The sequence below is a fragment of the Salvelinus sp. IW2-2015 genome, linkage group LG7 (genome assembly GCF_002910315.2).
Source record: "Salvelinus sp. IW2-2015 linkage group LG7, ASM291031v2, whole genome shotgun sequence".
NCBI classification, from domain to species: domain Eukaryota; kingdom Metazoa; phylum Chordata; class Actinopteri; order Salmoniformes; family Salmonidae; genus Salvelinus; species Salvelinus sp. IW2-2015.
This window is the reverse complement of record NC_036847.1, coordinates 17,376,647-17,393,197: the sequence shown is the minus strand read 5'-3', so window position 1 is coordinate 17,393,197 and position 16,551 is coordinate 17,376,647. Positions and strand designations below refer to the sequence as shown.

General features: G+C 42.6%; 1 protein-coding gene across 5 annotated transcripts in view; it reads left to right on the top strand.

Moving 5' to 3' along the window:
* The first annotated feature begins 508 nt into the window (after positions 1-508).
* The window catches only part of LOC111966507 (E3 ubiquitin-protein ligase TRIM33), a 25,920-nt gene continuing 9,877 nt past the window's right edge, over positions 509-16,551 (top strand). Inside the window, exons 1-14 of one of the 5 annotated variants that reach the window (XM_023991205.2) lie at positions 509-1,101; positions 4,979-5,097; positions 5,241-5,388; positions 5,814-5,946; positions 6,126-6,242; positions 7,774-7,888; positions 8,536-8,682; positions 8,880-8,997; positions 9,474-9,769; positions 10,112-10,297; positions 10,561-10,617; positions 10,808-11,017; positions 15,033-15,174; positions 16,243-16,306. In XM_023991205.2, coding sequence (XP_023846973.1) covers positions 543-1,101; positions 4,979-5,097; positions 5,241-5,388; positions 5,814-5,946; positions 6,126-6,242; positions 7,774-7,888; positions 8,536-8,682; positions 8,880-8,997; positions 9,474-9,769; positions 10,112-10,297; positions 10,561-10,617; positions 10,808-11,017; positions 15,033-15,174; positions 16,243-16,306 — 2,411 coding nt within the window. In that variant the 5' untranslated portion in view covers positions 509-542. Of the gene's footprint in view, positions 1,102-4,978; positions 5,098-5,240; positions 5,389-5,813; positions 5,947-6,125; positions 6,243-7,773; positions 7,889-8,535; positions 8,683-8,879; positions 8,998-9,473; positions 9,782-10,111; positions 10,298-10,560; positions 10,618-10,807; positions 11,018-15,032; positions 15,175-16,242; positions 16,307-16,551 lie in introns of all 5 variants that reach the window. The other 4 variants (XM_023991204.2, XM_023991203.1, XM_023991207.1 and 1 more) reach the window with 4 other exon arrangements.

The window sequence follows — 16,551 nt, the reverse complement described above, 5'->3', positions numbered from 1 at the left end:
CCACACAATTGTCCCGTCGTCCGGTATTGGCCGTCATTGTAAATTAGAATTTGTTCTTAACTGACTTGCCTAGTTAAATAAAGGTTAAATATAAATATATATATATATTTAAGCTACTTCTCTCCTGCGGCAAGCAGGAGCGAAGGACACGGTGTCCCGTGTTGTGTCGCAGCATAAACTCTCCCGATTGAGCAGTGTATAATGTATCAGGGTGACATCCAGATGGTTAATACCAATATTACAAGTTATTTATCGCTGCTATCCTACTAGAAATAAAATCAAGGGGGATGGAACAAATTGAAGATGGTGACCAATACTACAAGTTATTTCTCCCTCGCCCATCGAAATAAACATAACTTCCTTTAACAAGTTGTAACTTGCGCCGTGCTGCTGTTGTTGCCAGCATAAACTAGCTGGTAAGGGCTTATCAGCACGACTGACTGAACCGAATCCATTCGTCTCCACACTCGACTCTCGGCTGCGTCATCAATTTGGGCACCAGGCGTGTGTCTGTAGCCTCTCCGGTTCAAAGAGGAAGGAAGATGGCGGACAACAAAGGCGAAGAGGATATGGAGAGCACTTCCAAATTAAATTCAGAACCACGGGGAGAGGATAGCGGGGACCCCGAATTGAAAGATGTGAATTCGGTGATTGTTATAGAGCCCGATTCGAAAGAAGGAGATGATTTACATTCCCAAGAGAATGTTTCTCAGATGCCTACACCCGCTAACGTTGGTGGAGGAGGGGACGCTAGCAGCAACAGCGCGGGCGCAGGGGGGGCAGGCAGCACAAGCAGCAGCCCAGTTGGGAACACCAATGGGGGTACAACCGAGTCCTCGGGTGCTGGGGACATTGCTGCAACCTCACCAACATTCACAACCGAAATGTCCCCACCGCCGACGGTTCCACCAGCCAACCCCGTCACCCCAATAAACCTTATGGATACGTGTGCTGTGTGTAAACAAAGTCTCCAGACCCGTGACTGTGAACCTAAACTATTACCTTGTCTTCACTCATTTTGCTTGAAATGTATCCCCCAGCCAGAGCGACAAGTTACCGTACAGGTGCCCGGGCCGAACGGACAGCCAGACACCCACATAGGTGAGTGTAGCCCTTGATCATGACTCTCAGTTCCATCACATTAACAGTTAGTCATTGGATGAAGGCATCTTCTTTAGGGGGGGTTTGTGCCGCCACGATCGGTCTGAACATTAACACACATCACTTGCAGTACGGGTTTGAAAGCATAAGGACTTAATCTTCCATATCGTCGATTAATAATAAAAAGTTACATTTATACACGCCTTACACATTTTTACAAGGTTAGGGTTCCCACACGGCCAAATTTCCATGTTACAGCGCTTGTTTACGGAAGACAGAGTGGACTGACTACCTGTGCTAATTAGCTAGCGTCTCCGAACACCTGTGTGTAAACGGAAGACCGATGCCACAAACGAGTTGTCACTGAAAAATACTGTCGGCTGCAACTGTTAAAACCGTGTACAGTAAGTGTGAGTGTGTATTTTGCATTTGTGAAAATATTTTTTATATGAAAATGTTATGTTCCTAGAATCGTACCGCAATTTAGAGTCGATGCACGTTAAGATTGAGTATTTGTCTGTTTTGGCTTCCAGAAGAAATTCGCCCTTTAAACAGAACATGCAATGTCCTTGGACTAAGGAGTAACGTTAGGCTCATTTAGTCCAATATTGGGCTAAGGTGAGTGTAGCCTGTTTGATTGAAGTGGGTATAGATGTGTAATGGCAATTGTGTATAAGCATTGAGTACCAGGCAGCAGCCAAATGGTCAGCAAGCATAATGATATGCAAATAAATCGACTTGATGGAAAGTTTCATGATAATATGGTTTTCCACTAATTATCAGACGTCATATGGCGATAGATATATATTACTCACACTGTGACTCATTACAATAATGATTCACTTTGGGCCTAACATAGCTCGTTATGGTAATGCAACATAGCATACTGAATAATCAGTCTATGCCAGAAGAGTATTCATATTGAATTGGACCTCAACGATATAGGCCTATAACGCCATTGACAAATCAAATGACTGATGAAATATGGTACTCTTGGTTGTTTGCTGGGAAGAAATAATGTTTTCCAGCTATACTAATTCAATTCATTTAGCAGATTTTTTTCAAAATCAGATTGATTCATATAGCCAGTTATGTCCAAAGAAATCAACCAACCAAATTTTTCCAACTTGATATAATGATTAGGCCTAGGCCCATTTCTCACCCATTTCTCACTTCGCAAAAATTTGGATTACTATTTACTTTTACTCTATCAATGGTCAATTCTAGTAAACCCGTTCTTGATACATTAACCCTAGGCTAACTATTGACATTCAGAACTAATTTACAGACAAGTTATTTAGGCCTAGGTTAAGATCATGGGCAACCAAGAACACATCATTCCAGCATTATTTCTGGCATTAAATCAAGTTAAAATGTTTCCCATTTTAGTTGTGACCTAGTTATTCATCTTTTTATTGGTGGACATGTGGTACAGCCATGGGATGAACATGTCTGACTCCAACCATTACGCTACACTTGATAATGGCCCAGGAACACTACCCTTTCTGCTTGTCAGCCCCCATTGCATTCTGGAAGATGCCATTATGACACTTCTGCCTACACCTAGTCTGGTCCTCCTAGATCTGTTTGTGAGTATTGCAGCCAACCCCCTATGGTCGTTGACATAGCAAACTTTTGGAATTGACAATTACCATAGTGGTTGGCTATACACAAAAACCAATATGGGACCAGACTATGCCTTGCCTATTCAATGCCGATGGCATTTTGGCCACTGTGGTCTGAACTACCCAAGGGCTGTTCTTTTTTTCTTTTTAAATTATTATGACCCACTTTGTCTTATCAACATGGCTAAGATCAGATGATTTCAATGTAAAACATAAATACAGGAGCCTAAATAAGAGCAGTAGACTTGGGTCTAACTGTTTACAATGCCATCTCAAATTTCCTAGTGTGCCAAGTCTACAAAAAATAACAAAATCGCCACTTGGTTTGGTATAGCCTACCTACAGCTGAGGGATTGGGTTGGGGGGAAACTCAAATTCAATGATTGAACTATGGATGCAAGGAATTACACTTGAAAACATGTTTTGAAGCTATATGTTGTTTATTTACAAATTTAAGTGTTAGGCCAATCAAACAACATTACATTATATTTGGGGTTATTTGCTTATGTGAATGTGGCATTAATAGTAAGGCTCCCGAGTGGCGCAGCGGTCTAAGGCACTGCATCTCAGTGCTAGAGGCGTCACTACAGACCCTGGTTTGATCCCAGGCTTTATCACAACCGGGCTTGATCAGGAGTCTCATAGGGCGGCGCACAATTGGCCCTGCGTCGTCCGGGTTAGGGGAGGGTTTGGCCCGGGGTAGGCTGTCATTGTAAAATAAGAATTTGTTCTTCCTGACTTGCCTAGTTAAATAAAGGTTTCATAATTTGTAGTTTAAATTTCATGTAGATCAGTAGGCCTAACTGTTGCTGGAGGGCCTAACCATTGAATAAACAAACATGTGGACTAATGGTACAAAATGTTCAGTGTCATACACATACATGTAGGCTACTAAAAAGGTCTGATAGCTATGTTACAATTTCAGACATTCATGCATGAAATTCTGCTTCACCTGTTATTTAGGTCATATAAATGGTATAATGTAACAGTACCCGACCATGAAATAGATTATGCATTTGGATACTGTTTGTGTGCATGCACCCTGACTTGCCTCAGTTGAAGGTGTCACAGCTGCAGTGGCAGATCAGATCAGCCTTGTTGGTGTGGTCTCACAAACCCTCCAGCTGCACTCACAGCCAATCACTCAGAACCCCCTGCAGCTGGGGCTTACACAAACCGGCTGTGTGCAGCCCGAGCCGGTAAAGACTGGCTCAAACCGGTTTGTGCTGCATCCAGTGATGTACAGGGGGATTTAATTGATGGGTTTAAGGGAGTTGAGGGGAGTTAAGTGTGGGGTAGTTAAGGATTATGTGTTCAACATTTAGGGTTATGTATTTTCATCATGCATATCATTGCTCTTTTATGATATAGCTCACTGATTTACATTTCCTGCATGAGCATAGCAACCTCATTATTCAGAAATCTTGAAAATAATAGGAAATATTGGGCTAAATCAGAATAAATAATAATAATTTAATGGATTTATATAACTCTTTTCCCAACCCTCAATGGGAAACTGCCTCATCCACCACCAATGTGTAGCACCCACCTACTTAGGCCCTATAATGTATTTCATATTCCGCTATTCATATGGTACTTACCAGTTCAATTGTAACATCTTTATTATTACTAAGTTTAAGTAACAACCAATTGTAAATGGCAAAAAACTGACATGGCTGACATTTCTCGAAGAATGCTAACCAGAAACCAGTCTTTCCATACAGTTCAGATTTTAGATACAATCAAACTCATCTTCATCAAAAAAAATTGTGTTTGTGACAAGCTGAGAACATGTGTTCTCAGGGGCGGCAGGTAGCCTAGTGGTTAGAGCGTTGGGCTAATAACCGAAAGGTTGCAAGTTTGAATCCCCGAGCTGACAAGGTAAAAATCTGTCGTTCTGCCCCTGAACAAGGCAGCACTGTTCCTAGGCCGTCATTGAAAATAAGAATTTGTTCTTAACTGACTTGCCTAGTTAAATAAAGGTAAAATAAAAATGTGGAGGGACAAATGATCATTAAAAAATGTTATGTAGTTGAACCAGCTTGTGATGCCTAATGCTTTTGATGATTTGCATCCGTCTCTTTTCTATATAAGCTTTTTGAATAGCCTCTGACCCCTGTAGTATCTGTATGAAAACAATTAGTGAGAAAATTCAGTTTTTTTCTGGGTTGCTGATTTCAAATGTTTTCTTTGTAAATTTCTGTAGGCCTAACCAGTGCTTCTCTCTTGTATCTTTCCTCTGTCTACTCTAGTGAATGTGATGCGGTGCATAGTTTGTTGTCAAGACTGCAAACAGAGCGACATCATTGACAACTACTTTGTCAAGGACACTACCGAGGCCTCCAACACTTCAGATGAAAAATCTGCACAGGTATACATACCACAATTGAACTCTAACACAATCCAGTTACATTCAAGTGGATGGTTGATTAATACAAGCTCCCATTTTATCAGCTGGATGTAGCCTAGCCTAAGTATGTGTGTAAGTGGGGTCATGTGTTTTGTCTCATTCAGATGTGCACCAGTTGTGAGGACAACGCAGATACCATAGGCTTCTGTGCAGAATGTGGAGAGTGGTTGTGCAAGACCTGCATCGAGGCTCACCAGAGGGTCAAAATCACCAAGGACCACAAGATCCGCAAGAAAGAGGACGTCTCTGAGGGTGAACTGTCCTACAAACCTAAACACAATATGTAATGTGCTATGCTATGCTATGGAATATCAAGTGACAATTTGACATAGTTGGATGTGTAGGCCAGTGCTTTCTATTTGCAAGTAGAAGGCTCTGGTGTAGGCATTTGGTGTCTCATAGCACGGTGTAGTTTCACCAGGCCTCCAAACTTCATAGCTGATTTGCCGTTGCCATGGCAACCATGCTGCAGAATCAGTCGGCGTGTTCCAATAGTAGATTGGCCCTGCTGGTTCTCAGTATAGCTGGCATGCAGTACTATATATTGTGATTCTATCAGACTTTCCTGAAGTATTAATTTATGTATCTCTCTCATACTTTCACTTTTTTTCTACCCAATCACAAAATGTCATATTCTTTCATACTTTCTTTCAATTTTTTTCTCTCTGTCTCTGTAGAGTCTGTAGGTGCGTCGGGTCAGAGACCTGTTTTCTGTCCCGTCCACAAACAGGAGCCCCTGAAACTCTTTTGTGAAACCTGTGACACACTCACCTGTCGGGACTGCCAACTGCTGGAGCACAAGGAGCACAGGTAGTACATGCAGTGCATAGACAGCACAGGATTGATCTTTAGAATAGGAAATCTAAATCTGTAGTGGATTCTAGTTGTGGATCCTATCTCCAATGAGGATTGGGCACAATGAGAAAAGCAGCATCTAGTCCAGTGATCTAAGCCCAGTTCTTTGCTGAACAAAGTTTCTCCTCTCTCAGGTACCAATTTCTGGAAGAGGCCTTCCAGAACCAGAAAGGCTTCATTGAGACACACATGGCCAAACTGCAGGAGAAAAAGACCTATGTCCACTACTCTCACGCTCACGTGACAAGCAGGTACAGCATCATTCCCATCTCTTCTCTGAAAGTATCTTGCTATGCTACTTCATAGCTGCAGGGTGAACTTTCACCTAGGTATAAATCTAGAACCAGCTTCCTGTCCCCCAATCCTAATCTTAACCAGAGTGGGAAAAATGCTAGGGGCCGCTTCACCCTACAGCGATTTCATACAGGTTTGTTAATGATTTGAGCAAAATTTCCCCTCCCAATGTTCCCTTTAAGCTGTGCGCGGGTGCGTAGTAGCCCCGAGACTGCCACGCAGCTCCCTCGGGACTGCCAGCCCACGGAGAAAAGTATGAGATTGAACTTAACTTTCTAGAGTTTTCCTCGTTAGTTTCCCTTTATTGAGGCAAATGTGATCGAATCAACGCAATACTATCCACTTTCAATGCAACATACCAAAACTAAACTATAAAAGAGATTTTGTTGTAGGCAGAACGCATCTGAGTAGGATTCTATTGCAGTAACATGCACGACTCAGCCCGTACTCTACACAGACCAGTGTGGAATAACCAATCAGAGCTGCAGTAGGCCTATATGCAAATAGACTATTACCATATGTGGATATGTGCCATTTACTTTGAACTGAACTGTGTTTACAGCATGAGCGGTCATGAGTAGATGCGCTTCTTTTGAGATCAAAGCGAGAGCTGCATGTAGCCACGTGTGCACATTTTGTTCATATCCTTTGCTAGTTAGTGAGTTATTAGCCCAGATAGATCATTTGTGGTCAGCAATAGGGGAGTTTTTGCTTCCTACAAGAGCACGAAACGTGTGCTTTGAAAAGCGAGTCATTATTTATTTATTTTCTTAAAGGGGCAGTGTTGTATTTTGAGGCAGGTAGTAGCCAATAGGCAGAGGATAGTAAAATTTGTCTGATTCTCTGTAATAATGGTATGGGAATAATAATGCATTTTACTTTGTATAGTGGTTTCTTGCGTCAAACACAACAAGATTTTCTGTCACCTTGTCTGAAAGACAAGTGGATGAACAGGGTAATGTCAAGCCTTGCATGTTTTTTTCAAAAGTCTCATGGAATGTAGGCCTACATTGACGTGGTCCCGTGTGGCTCAGTTGGTAGAGCATGGCGCTTGCAACGCCAGGGTTGTGGGTTCATTCCCCACGGGGGGACCAGGATGAATATGTATGAATATGTATGAACTTTCCAATTTGTAAGTCGCTCTGGATAAGAGCGTCTGCTAAATGACTTAAATGTAAATGTAATTGAACACCACACATTGGCTGCTACTGTAGGCTGAATGATAGAACAGCTATTTCCATGTTCAAATGTTATAGGATGCATTTTCCTCCATTGGTTTTGATGGTAGGCAACTCTGGTAGGCCTACATTATGATAAAATAGCCACAGTAGCCTAATTGGCCGCTGTTAAAACTGTAACTTAAAGCGGGTACAGCTACAGTGTTCACAGTAAACACACGCTGATAGTTGCACAGAATTTACTAAAAGTGCTATTTTATTGTTTATTAGTGTGTTTCTAGTTTGAGTGTCTGTGTCTGTTTCCATCCAGGCTAAAGGAAGTTACTGAGACCCATAGGAAGGTGGAGCATGAGATCAAGATAGCCGTGTTTACTCTTATCAACGAAATCAACAAGAAGGGCAAGTGTTTACTGCAGCAACTTGAGGTAAGGCGATAATGGAACCTATGCAAGGAATGCATTTAAACTTATCTTCAGAACCCTTAGAATTGAAAAAATGACATTCTGTGTATAACTATTTATGCTCTCAGGCCCATTTTCCTACAGCCAGATTATGCCTAGTCCTGGACTCAAACACACTTTCAATGGAGATTTTTAATCCAGGGCTAGGGTTCGGGAAATGCGCTATCAGTGTTTTCATCACTATATACTAATGAACTGTATCTAGGCCTATATATTGAGAAACATGAATACTAATGAATCACTATGAACTTAATCTTGCTCCTACATTGCCAGATGATGGGAAGTTTATTCTGTGATGTTATTTGGATACTGTTTTAATTGAATAACAAAGGGGTTATGGTTTACCCTAATTACGTAGTAATCACATAGGCGGATGCCTGTTGGTAATGGCAGGTAGCCTAGTGGGCTGCAGGTAGCCTAGCAGTTTTGAGTTTTAGGCCAGTAACTGGAAAGTCGCTGATTCGAATCCCTGAACAGACTGAAAAATATGTTGGTGCCCTTGTCCAAGGCACTTAAACCTAATTGTTCCTGTAAGTTGCTCTGGATAAAAACATCTGCTGAATGACTAAAATGTAATGTTTCTCCTTACTGTTTGTCCCTTGGTCCTCCAGAGTGTGACTAAGGAGAGGAGCATGAAGCTGTTTTCCCAGCAGACAGACATCGCCAACCTGGCCAGGCAGATCCTCCACGTGCTCAATTTCACCCACTCTGCCATTAACAGCGGCAGCAGCACCGCCCTGCTTTACAGCAAGAGGCTGGTACGGAGTACAGATAAACACACACATTCAGGGAAAAGCTCACGCCATGACATATTCTCCATGACGAAAGGCTAAAGGGTGCACTATAATATGCGGAAGCTATGACGGTTGCCCTATCCGAAATCGATCCTCTGTATATAGTATATGTCTATATACGATCTGCAAACAAATGACATCCCAATATCTTCATTCTTCAGATCATCTACCAGCTGCGCAAGGTTCTGAAGGCTGGACTGGAACCAGTGCCTCAGGCTAATGGTTCTGTTCGCTTCTTCTGTGACCCCACATTCTGGGCTAAGAATGTGGTCAACCTAGGTGAGAGGACCCCCCTTTGACTGTGATGGGGTTTTGGGGGTTTACTACTCTACATGCAAGGAAGTATGCAAGGACATCTGTTTCTGGTCAGTGATGGTACAGTGTAAAACATTTCATAGAAAGGGAGATGTGTGGGGGGGGGGGCGAACTCGATCTACTTTAAAATTACTAAAACCAAATGGAATCTGTGTAGTAATGATAATGGACATACATTCATAGTTTCCTGACTGTGTCCAGCTCCCTAATAATCACCCAAATGAAAGCTAGACAGTCAGGGAGCATCGAATTTGAAAAAACTGGATAGAATACTTTTCCCCCCTCAAATTTTGGTAGTGAGAAAATATAACACATTTTTTGTGTGGCCCTCCGGACCTAATGCGGCCCCCAGGGTAAAATAAGTTTGACAGCCCTGGTCTAGGGGAATCTTCATACACTCAGTCACTTACTCTTAGCCTCTCCTTTCTCCCCTCCCACTGTAGGGAACCTGGTGATTGAGAAGATGCCCCAGGCTCAGCACCCTCCCAACATTATGGTGGGGCCCATCTCCCCGGGCCATGGCCACCCAGGCCACGGAAAACACCCAGGGCAGATCAACCTGGCTCAGCTCCGGCTGCAGCACATGCAGCAGCAAGCCTTCGCCCAGCAGAAACAACAGCAGCAGCACCAACAACCACACCAACAACAACAGCAACACCAACAGAGGATCCAGGAGCAGATGCGTATTGCTTCCCAAATGTCCCAGCAGCACCCCAGGCAGGGTGGACCTCCGATGGTACAGCAACAGGTAGACTGTTGGGGTACCGTTGTTCCCATCGATAGCAGTGGTGTAGTGAAGGGTAAACGTATGTAAACACTGTTTACCCACCTATTGTGAATATAGGGAGTATTCATTTTCTCACCGCAAATTGTGATCACCGTTTATTTTGTTACCATTTACATCACTGATCGATAGAGTACATTTGTCAAGCCAGGTTAAAACGTTTTTATTTACAGAAAAGATTTATACAGTCATAACATAGTAGAACTATAATAGTACTGAGTATTATCTGTTGCTCTAAGGATTTAGTTCATTATAATGTAATTTTTATGTAAAAGTATAACTGTCACTCCCCAGCCCCCGCGCCTCATCAGCATGCAGGCCCAGCAGAGGGGCCCCATGAATGGCGGTCCCCTCATGTACCCCCCCCATCACCTGCGCCTGGCCCCGGGACAGGGCCGCATGCCCAGCCCCAGCGCCCAGCCACGAATGCCCAATGGCCAGCAGTACCCCCCCATGATGCAGCCCCAGCTGCAGAGACAGGTCAGACTACACCACTCACATAATGTCCCTGAGGGAATAAAAAAAAGTTGTAATGAATTGAGTTGCAGTATAGATACTTTATTACTCCCCAGAAGGGAAATAGTTCAGAAAGACAACATCCTTATAATAATAAGAACAGTCACATATACAGTAAACAATATATGTTTAATGCAGAAACCGGTATGACTGATTGGCGATACTGTCGCCATTTTGTAGCAGAATTTTCACTGAGTGTGTATGTATGGGTACCTTTTTGTGTTTAGCTGACTATAGATTCTGAGATGAGCCACCACAGGTTTCGTTTGTTACATCTAACAGGGGTTTGGCACTTTTTCTACTTGTACTTAAATAGTAGTTGTGTTTTGTGTTGCATGGGCATGATTAGTGATTATGCTTCCAAAAATGACCTTTCAGCACGTTGTAGACCTGGTAGAATTGAACAATAATGAATAGTTAATGCTGTTGTAAATCTGTAGTTTTTGACCTCCCTCCATCTCGCTCTCCCTGTAGCATTCTAACCCAGGTCATGCTGGACCCTTCCCAGTGGCCTCTCTCCACAACGTGAGCGCAGCCAACCCCACCAGTCCCACCAGTGCCAGCATGGCTAGCGCCCATGCCCACCGTGGCCCCGCCAGCCCCATAGTGGGCGCCATTGAGCTCATACCCTCTGTCACCAACCCAGAGAACCTGCCCTGCCTACCAGACATCCCTCCCATTCAGGTACACAGTGCTCAGGGAGCAGGCACATGTCACGTACCTCCATATCTAACCATACCTGCTTCCATTCTCATCCCACTCATATTCTACTGGCCCCCACCTCTTTGCTTTTTTGTAGATCTGAGGGGATTGGATAGGTATTAGTAATACAGTGCATTCGGAAAGTATTCAGACCCCTTGACTTTTTCCACATTTTGTTACATTACAGCCTTATTCTAAAATTGATTAAATCGTTTTTTCCCGTAATCAATCCACACATAATAACCCATAACACCAAAGCAAAAACAGGTTTTTATAAATGTTTGCAAATTTATCAAAATAAAATGAAAACGGAAATATTACATTAGATAAGTATTCAGGCCCTTTACTCAGTACTTTGTTGAAGCACCTTTGGCAGCAATTACAGCCTCGTCTTCTTGAGTATGATGCTACAAGCTTGGCACACCTGTATTTGGGGAGTTTTTCACATTCTTCTCTGCAGATCCTCTCAAGCTCTGTCAAGTTGAATGGAGAGCATTGCTGCACAACTATTTTCAGGTCTCACCAGAGATGTTCGATCGTGTTCAAGTCAGGGCTCTGGCTGGGCCACTCAAAGACATTCAGAGATTTGTCCCGAAGCCACTCCTGCGTTTTCTTGGCTGTGTGCTTAAGGTCGTTGTCCTGTTGGAAGGTGAACCTTTGCCCAAGTCTGAGGTCCTGAGCACTCTGGAGCAGGTTTTAATCAAGGATCTCTCTGTACTTTGCTCCGTTCATCTTACCCTCGATCCTGACTAGTCGCCCAGTCCCTGCCTCTGAAAAACATCCCCACAGTATGATGCTGCCACCACCAAGCTTCACCGTAGGGATGGTGCCAGGTTTCCTCCAGACGTGACTCTTGGCATCCAGGCCGAAGAGTTAAATTTTGGTTTAATCAGACCAGAGAGTCTTGTTTCTCATGGTCTGAGAGTTCTTTAGGTGCCTTTTGGCCAACTCCCAAGCGGGCTGTCGTGCCTTTTACTGAGGAGTGGCTTCTGTCCGGCCATTCGACCATAAATGGCTGATTGGTGGAGTGCTGCAGAGATGGTTGTCCTTCTGGAAGGTTCTCCCATCCAGGAACTCTGGAGCTCTGTCAGAGTGACCATCGGGTTCTTGGTCACCTCCCTGACCAAGGCCCTTCTCCCCGGATTGCTCAGTTTGGCTGGGCTGCCAGCTCTAGGAAGAGTCTTGGTGGTTCCAAACTTCTTCCATTTAAGAATGATGGAGGTCGCTGTGTTCTTTGGGACCTTCAATGCTGCAGACATTTTTTGATACCCTTCCCCAGATCTGTGCCTRGACTCAATCCTGTCTCAGAGCTCTACAGATAATTCCTTCGACCTCATGGCTTGGTTTTTGCTCTGACATGCACTATTAACTGTGGGACCTTATATAGACAGGTGTGCCTTTCCAAATCATGTCCAATCAATTGAATTTACCACAGGTGGGCTCCAATCAAGTTGTAGAAACATCTCAAGGGTGATCAATGGAAACAGGATGCACCTGAGCTCAATTTCGAGTCTCATAGCAAAGGGTCTGAATACTTATGTAAATAAGGTATTTATGTTTTTTTTTAATCTGTTTTCGCTTTGTCATTATGGGTATTGTGTATAGATTGAAAACCATTTTAGAATAAGGCTGTAAGGTCACAATGTGGAAAAGGGTCTGAATACTTTCTAAATGCACTGTATGATTAATATTCAATGTAACTTCTGCCATATTGCTTTATACCTATCTGGTAATTTCCTATTGTTGCTCATTGAAGGAGCTAGGGGAAGGGGGTAGGGAGCGGAATTGGAACCTGGCTCAACTCCGGTGAACTGTAATGTGGTGCCTAGTGAAAGTCTACACACCCTTTGCACTGTTGTCACATTTTGCTCCCGTAAATGAAAATCAAAACCTTTTTTGAATTGGGATTTCCCCCCCAATGATCTACACAACCAAAGTAAAATAACATTGTTTTTTTGGGGGGAGGGGGGGTGTATCTTGATTGCGTAGGTCTACACACTCCTCTCTGTTGCACATCTAAATCATTTCAGGAGCAAGTTTTTTTTCAGTAAGAAAATCACACAATTGCTTTAATTGGGTCCATCTGTGTGCAAAAGTATATGGTTTTCATAATTTTTGAATAACTTATTCTGTCTCTAAGGATCCTCAGATGTATAGTAAATGTTAAAAAWTTATTTAACCTCAAAGCCACCAAAGTGCTTTAAAAACTTGCCAGGGATGAATTTGTAGACGGGTACAGATCAAGGGAAGGTTATGAAATCATTCCAATACACTGAATACCCTTTTGAGTATAGTAATTAAGCTATTGATGGTGTATCATGTCACCTGGTTACTGAGAGGATCTGACCTTCCTTCATAACTGCGGTAAAGGAGAGAATGGGAACTATTAAGCTAACATATGGAATTTTTTTAATATGGTCATACCAAGGATCATTTAGCTATTTGATTTTGAGTTTTAGGATCCCTTAAGTTATAATTTATTTGATGTAACATTGAATTTGGCGTTACTGCTATTAGCACATAGAAGCTGTTATTCAATGTGTTCTATCTCCATATATACTTCCAATCATTTTTTAAAAACTGGTACCTGTCTACCTTCAGATTAATCTTGTGAGGCTTGTGGGCGTCCTAGAGTAAAACAACCAACATGTACCTGAGAGACTGACCTTTCCATAGAGGGGTCATATTAGTGTGTAGCCTGAACGGTTCAGATGCTACAGACAGAAGTTGGCAGATCGGATGTACTGACTTCAGACGAGTCCCGTGACGCTTGTGGGTGTCGTAGAGCAAAACGGAGAGTATCACAGTGTTCGTGAGAGTCTTATCTTTCCATAGAGAGGTCATTTGGATGCGATTTTCAGGAATGTGTCATGGTCTGACAGACACCGATCTAGCACTGCCACCTTTCACCGCAGATGCGGATGGGCAACATCGGCGTATGCAGTGGATTGAGTTGCAGCCCATGCAAAAAAACATAAGCTAATTAGTTTCCCACGTAGCGGTGTACATCAACTCTAGGGGTTTAAAACAGCAACAGTCTTCATTGACTGAGCTGAGGGAAATCTGTGGATGGATCAACATTGCATTCATTCCACATCACTGGCCTGTATGTGGCATGTGTTAAAAAAATCCATTCCAAATCATCCTTTTGGTTTGCAAAAAGGCCAGTAAGGAATACTGTAAGAGAATATGGCAAACAAATTTACTTTTTAAAATAAATGCATAACTTTAGGTTTGGGGAAATCCAAAATCAGAGTGAACCTTTCATATATTTCATGAATTGTGGTGGCATCATCATGTTAATATGGGCATGCTTGTCACCGGCAGGGACTGGGGAGTTTTGTTAGAGGCAAAGCATAGGTAAAAACGTTGTTGGAAAACATGCCGTAGTCTTCTGAAGACCTTACACTGGGATAGAGATGTATTTTTCAGGGTGCAAATTAGGTCAAAGGTCAAATATGCACCATAATGGCTTTCCACAAGGTGTTCAGTGTTTCTAAGTGGTGTAATCTTAGCCCGGACTTAAATCTGCTTGAAAATCAGTCAATACTTGAATATTGTTGTCCATCAGTGATCCTCAACTAACTTGACTGAGCTTGAGCAATGTATAGATGTTGCCCCAAGAGTTGTGGAAAGTTGGTGGAACCGTATTCAAAATGATTTACAGCAGTAATTGCTGGCAAAAGTATTGACTCAGGGGTGTGAAGACCTAATGCTATCAATAAGTCTTTGTTTTTATTTCCAAGAATGTATATCATTTTTTATTTTGAAGTGTGGACTAGTTTGTGTAGATCCGTTGGGGAAAATCCAGATTTTTAAATCCATTGTTAGATTTTTAATTTAAGCGAGCCAAATGTGACAACTGTGCAAAGGGTGTATAGGCTTTCACTATGCACTGTACATGGGGATTCTTCATCAGAAATGTTCCCCAGGTGAGCTGAAAATGACCACTAATTCAATGTTATTTTCCTGTGGTTGGATGCTTTGGCGCCATCAGCTGGAAGACGCAGGCTCCAGCAGTCTGGACGCCCTCCTGAGTCGCTGGATCTCAGCCAGCACATACCCTCAACTGGGCTTGTGGCCCCCCGTGGACATGAACCCTTCCCCCGGACTCTCCACACACTCACCTGGCTCCTCAGGTACTGGAGGACTACAACACACACGCACACAGTTTCAATCCCATCTATGATTTTAAATCATTTGTCAAAAACAAATGCTCATATCACTGTCACGTTTTACGAAGATAATCGTTTGTATCACATGACTTCTATATTACTGCTAGGGTTGAATACCGGTGTCTCTGGACTTCCTGACCATACCCCTTTCCGTTTCCCAAGGAATATTTTGAACGGTCCTGTGGACTAAGAATATATWTTTTTTTAAATATGCCGCACTAAAGAAAAAATACAAAATATGCATGTGTGAATAGCTGCATGAACCGGACATATCAACTCTCTGGCTTCATTCATACATTAAACTATTCATCACAACGCTAGCAGCCTACCATATTAAGCCTACTTGACGTAAAGTCTCCAATAGAAAACATCACTTGGGCAACTTGCATGACTTTTATAAATTGCATTGCTGACTATCATGTGTAGGCTTCATGCGATGTCTCAACGAAGTTACTGAAGGCAATCTCCACATTCACAAATCTCTGCTACTATGGTGCTGCTGAATCTCCACTACTAGGCCTATTTATGTTTGTTTAGCTGGAATTGGATAATGTTCCCTTCGACAGTCTCCACAATAAGCGGGTTATCATTAAGTAAAAACAGCCGCAACCTTCTGAAATTCCCCTGATAGCCAGGTGCAAGGGGAGAGAAAAGTGCCAACAAGCTGGCTGACATCTTTCAGTCAAAGGTAAGCTAAAATGAGTGTAATTGTCACCAGGCTGTTAGCTAATAACCTCATAATATTGTAGGCCTAAATCAACGAAATAGCGTGGTGACAGATCTTTGAGTTTATTAAATTGTGGCAAATACAATAACAAACCGTTAGATTCAAATCCATATTTCTCCATTTACAGTGTTACAATCATGTCCGATTTTATTTTTTTAGCTGCTGGTATTATTTGCTTTAATTAGCATTTCCAGTTTGAACAGGAATACCGGTATGGTTGCAATTTTCTCAGGAAGGATTTTCAGGAAAATATTCAATCCTAATTACTGCCTCTTCCTTGCTCTCTGTCTATCTCCCACCCACAGGCTTATCAAACTCCCACACGCCCGTGCGGCCATCCAGTACTTCCAGCACAGGAAGCAGGGGCAGGTAATGACGACACACAGGTTTAATACTAGAACTCTGCTCAAAAAGTTCAAATGACACTATTGCATAAAGCTGTGGAACATCCAAAAGGATGGGCAGAAGGTAGGAATGCAGATATTGTACCATAGAGTCACTCCTAAACAATGAGTCCTCATCTCACTGGTATACATGTAAAAGTATATGGATGATTGTATTGGAGGTCTTGACTGTGTGTGTGTGTGTGTGTGTGTGTGTGTGTGTGTGTGTGT